The sequence below is a fragment of the Pollachius pollachius genome (assembly GCF_949987615.1).
Source record: "Pollachius pollachius genome assembly, chromosome: 15".
In the NCBI taxonomy this organism is placed as follows: domain Eukaryota; kingdom Metazoa; phylum Chordata; class Actinopteri; order Gadiformes; family Gadidae; genus Pollachius; species Pollachius pollachius.
The window spans coordinates 4711535-4716534 of NC_136948.1; the positions used below are offsets into that span (position 1 = coordinate 4711535).

The following is a 5000-nucleotide window of genomic DNA, read 5'->3' on the forward strand; positions in this document are numbered from 1 at the left end:
CGGCATGTGGCTCAGGAGGTAGAGCGGGTTGGCTGGTCACCGGAAGGTTGCTAATTAGATTCCCGGCTCCTCCTATCCGAGTGTCGAGGTGACCCTGAGCAAGACGCCTCACCCTGACTGCTCCCGACCAGCTTGCTGTCGCCTCCACATGGCCGACACCGCCGTGTCGACCATGTGCTGTCCCAACAATCAGTGGTGTGTCAGGAACCACTAAGTTATTGTTACCCACTCTATCGAATAAGTTAGGATATTATGATATTATATCATTTATTTGAATGATATAGCAGGGATACTCAATTGAGTTATTGTGGTGGGTCGGGGGGACCGTGCCACCCCAGACCTCGCTGTGTGCACGGCCCTGTCAACGGTCCTGTCTACGGTTACAGCTAGTCTTCCCATGCTCTTCGAGATCTGTTTCCATTTTATGGAAAGAGAAAAGTACCGCTTGACATTGCGTTTATGAACGGCCACCTAGTTGTCCCCGGGGACCATTGACACTCCAGGGTTTCCGTTGGCGCCCTGTGTTCCAGGAGCCTTGACGCTTCGCCATTTTCTGCTGAAAATGCATTTTCTGCTGAAAATGCATTTTCTAGTTTTGTTTGTGTAATGTTATATCTCTATATTGACTCTCTCCTCTTTCGCTCTCGCTTGCTCTCTCTGTGTCTCTCTCTCTGTGTCTCTCTCTCTCTGTCTCTCTCTCTCTCTCTCTTTCTCTGTTTCTCTGTTTCTCTCTCTCTCTCTCTCTCTCTCTCTCTGTTTCTCTCTCTCTGTCTCTGTCTCTCTCTCTCTCTCTCTCTGTTTCTCTGTTTCTCTCTCTCTCTCTCTGTCTCTCTCTCTGTCTCTCTCTCTCTGTCTCTCTGTCTCTCTCCCTCTCTCTCTCTCTCTCTCTCTCTCTCTCTCTCTCTCTCTCTCTCTCTCCAGGTTGTGCAGTCTGACCCTGAAGAAGCTGGTGGTGATCAAAGAACTAGACAAGGAGCTCATCTCTGTGGTGATCGCAGTTAAGATCCAGGTACCCTCTCTCCCTTTCTGTCACGCTGTCTCTGTCTCTTCCTGGCTCTACTCCTGTCTCTCCTCCTCCTGTATCTGTTCTTACTCCTCCTCCTCATCCTGGCTCTCCTCCTCATCACCTGTCACTCAACTTCCTCCTCATCCTGTATATGCTCTTCCTCTTCCTCCTCCTCCTCCTGTCTGTCCTTCTCCTCCTCTTCCCCCTCCTCCTCCTGCCTCTCCACCTCGTCCTCCTCCTGTCTCTCCCCACTTCGTCTCCTCCTACTCCTTCTCCTGTGTCTCCTCCTCCTGTCTCTCCTCCTCCTCCTGTCTCTCCTCCTCCTCCTCCTGTGTGTCCTCCTCCTCCTGTGTCTCCTCCTCCTCCTCCTCCTCCTCCTGTCTCTCCTCCTCCTGTGTCTCCTCCTCATCATCATCCTCCACCTGTGTCTTCCCCTCCTGTCTCTCCTCACTGCGTCTCCTCCATCTCCTCCTCCTGTGTCTCCTCCTCCTCCTCCTCCTCCTGTCTCTCCTCCTCCTGTGTCTCCTCCTCCTCATCATCCTCCACCTTTGTCTCCCCCTCCTGTCTCTCCTCACTGCGTCTCCTCCATCTCCTCCTCCTGTGTCTCCTCCTCCTCCTCCTCCTCCTGTCTCTCCTCCTCCTGTGTCTCCTCCTCCTCATCATCCTCCACCTGTGTCTTCCCCTCCTGTCTCTCCTCACTGCGTCTCCTCCATCTCCTCCTCCTGTGTCTCCTCCTCCTCCTCCTCCTCCTGTCTCTCCTCCTCCTGTGTCTCCTCCTCCTCATCATCCTCCACCTTTGTCTCCCCCTCCTGTCTCTCCTCACTGCGTCTCCTCCATCTCCTCCTCCTGTGTCTCCTCCTCCTCCTCCTCCTGTGTTCCTCCTCCTCCTGTCTCTCCTCACTGTATCTCCTCCTCTGATCTGGAAGACAGTGCTGAGTGCGGTGTTTGGGTACCTGGGCGGCGAGCGCATCAACCCAGTGAACCTCCTGCTCTCCTCTCCTCCCCCAGGGCTCCAAGAGGGTGCTGCGTTCCCACGAGATAGTGCTGCCCCCTGGGGGCTCGGTGGAGACCGACCTGGCCCTCACCTTCTCCCTGCAGGTAGAGCACCAGGGGACTCAGAAAGGACCCACAAAATACAACACAAGGGGACTTAGAAATGAGCTGCAAAATACAACACAAGGGGACTTAGAAATGACCTGCACAATATAAGGCAAGGGGACTTAGAAATGACCTGCAAAATATAACATAAGATGACTTAAAATATGACATATGGAGACTTAGAAATGACCTACAAAATATAACACAAGATGGCTTAAAATATGACATATGGAGACTTAGAAATGACCTACAAAATATAACATAAGGAGACTTGGAATGACCTAGAAAATAAGATCGAAGGAGACTTCGAAATGACCAATAAAATATAAAATAAGGGGACTTAGAAATGACCTTCAAAATAAGACGTAATGAGACTTAGAAATGACCTATAAAATATACCATAAGGGTATTTAGAATGACATACAAAATATAACATGAGGTGACTTAATGGGAGTTACAAAATGAAATACAACTCAGAAAATTACAGGTTCATGAGTCTACATATTTTTTATATTTTATAATTAGTTTAAAACTTTTAGGATGTTAACATACAGACTTCAAATATATTTCAACAACGCTTCTATAGCTAGGTGTCGGCTAGCCCTAAAGCTATCAAAACTGATGCTACTATAGCTAGTTAACCTCAACTCAAATCCCATGGTTTTGAACGCAAAGTACTTTGCCGGAATCAGGCGCAGCCTGCCCACTATCCATTACACTAGTTTGGCTAGTGATCGGCTAGAGCTCGCTCAAGGATTTGAGCAGTTATTGTGAGATAGTTTTGCCTTGCCTGGGTTTTGATGATAGCCTGTATACCCTTAAATCGCTCTTTCTCTCTGTCTTCATTTGGCCCTTGTTATGATTGTTCTTCTCTGTGTCCTCAGTATCCACACTTCTTGAAGCGTGAGGGGAACAAGCTCCAGATTCTACTCCAGAGGCGTAAGAGGTACAAAAACCGGACCATCCTGGGCTACAAGACGCTAGCAGCCGGAACCATCGACATGGCTGAGGTAACACAGGCACACTTAGAACATAAGCTGAGCTAACAGGCCTGTTGGCTTCTCGCTGAGCTAATTTACAGTTTGAATTCTTGCTAAGCTAGGAGGCCTGTTGCTAACGTAGCCCAAACCTGTTAGGGAGTTTAAGCCAATCCTCCTTGGAACAGGAGAAAGATTTTTTGTTATTGTCAAAGTTGAAAAATCCATCATTTGTCTTGGTTTCATAAACAGTGTTAAATTTTGAAACACATTGCGTAAAATCCAATCCTTTTGTCTGAAAGGATTTTTTTTTCATATAATCCAAATCCATTTACAGATTACTTAGTTACCCTAGTTGATCCTAGATGCTTTTTCAGGGTTTTTAATCATAATGCTTTTTCCATAACCATGGTTGAAATTAGAAGCCACAGTATGCGGTGTGTGGCCTCAGACGGAAATACTTCCTCAGCGCTTCAGTTCCACTCCTGTGGTTTCTCCACTCTGGAAGGGGAGCTGTGGATTAACGGATTAACCTAGCCATTGTTAGTGCTTGGCACTTGGTTCTAGGAACATCCTTACTGTACCGACAGCGATATATTGTTTCTCTTCTTCTGACAAATGTACTTATTGTATGTCACTTTGGGTGAAAGTGACTGCTAAATGCCCTAAATGTAAATGTAAATGTATTCAGCCGTTTAGCAGCTTACTTCTTTATCCATTCAGTCTGAGATACAGGGCATTAAGGAGCAGGGGTTAGGGCACACCTTACTCTAGGATGATTTCAGGTAGGTTGCAGGCACCGGGAACTGCCATTTAGCAGACTCTTTTATCCAAAGTGGCTTACAATAAGTACATTTGTCAGAAGAAAGAGAAACAATATATTACTGTTGGTACGCTATGGGTGTTCATAGAACCAGTCTGGAAGACTCTGAACATGTGAGTCTTGAGACTTTTGCGGAAGCAGGTGTCGCTCACCAGCTTCCGCAAAAGACATCCTCAGACGGTCCTGACATCGGACCGCAACTGCGGTGCCAAAACACCTCCAGGTGTCGTCCGTCCACCCCCTCATGGCCTCCACCTTCCCCGGCCCCAGGTGATGCAGCACCCCACAGAGGGCGGCCAGGTGCTGCCGCTGTGCTCCAACCAGAAGGAGGCCCTGGGCAAGGTGGCGGAGATCTGGGTGTTCTCCCTGTCCAGCCAGCCCATCGACCACGAGGACGCCGCGCTGCAGGGGGAGCAGAAGACCAAGTGCTCGGGTACGCCCGCCGCCAGCCCACCGGACAGGCCAGGGGTAGAGGACCGGAGAGTAGAGTAGAGTAAAGTAGAGTAGAGTGGAGTAGAGTGGAGTAGAGTGGAGTAGAGTAGAGTAGCGTAGAGTAGAGTAGAGTAGAGTAGAGTAGAGGAGAGGAGAGGAGAGGAGAGGAGAGTGGAGTGGAGTAGAGTAGACAGAAGTAGAGTTGGGTGTAATAGAGTGTAGTAAAATAGAGTGCAGTAGAGTGTAGTGGAGTAGAGTGGAGTAAAGAAGAGTGTAGTAGAGTAGCGTAGAGTGTAATAGAGTAGAGTCTAGTAGAGAAGAGTACCGTAGAGTGTAGTAGAGTAGAGTAGCGTAAAGCAGAGCAGAGTAGAGTGTAGTAGAGTAGAATACCGCAGAGTAGTGTGTAGAGTGTCGTAGAGTAGAGTTCATTGTAGTTGACTAGAGTACCGCAGAGTAGAGTGTAGTAGAGTAGAGTGTAGTAGAGAAGAGTACCGCAGAGTAGAGTGAAGTAGAGCAGAGTAGAGTGTAGTAGAGCAGAGTTTAGAAGCGAAGAGTAAAGTGTAGTGGATCAGAGTAGAGTAGAGTGTAGTAGAGTACAGCAGAGTTTAGCAGCGAAGAGTAAAGTGTAGTGGATCAGAGTAGAGTAGAGTAGAGTAGAGTAGAG

General features: G+C 48.3%; 1 protein-coding gene across 3 annotated transcripts in view; it reads left to right on the plus strand.

The window, feature by feature from the left end:
* The window catches only part of pacs2 (phosphofurin acidic cluster sorting protein 2), a 52123-nt gene that overhangs the window by 25676 nt on the left and 21447 nt on the right, over nucleotides 1–5000 (plus strand). For all 3 annotated transcript variants that reach the window (XM_079752689.1, XM_079752690.1, XM_079752691.1), the window contains exons 2-5: nucleotides 922–1009; nucleotides 2015–2104; nucleotides 2989–3114; nucleotides 4175–4337. In XM_079752689.1, the coding sequence (XP_079608815.1) occupies nucleotides 922–1009; nucleotides 2015–2104; nucleotides 2989–3114; nucleotides 4175–4337 (467 nt within the window). The remainder of the gene's footprint in view (nucleotides 1–921; nucleotides 1010–2014; nucleotides 2105–2988; nucleotides 3115–4174; nucleotides 4338–5000) is intronic.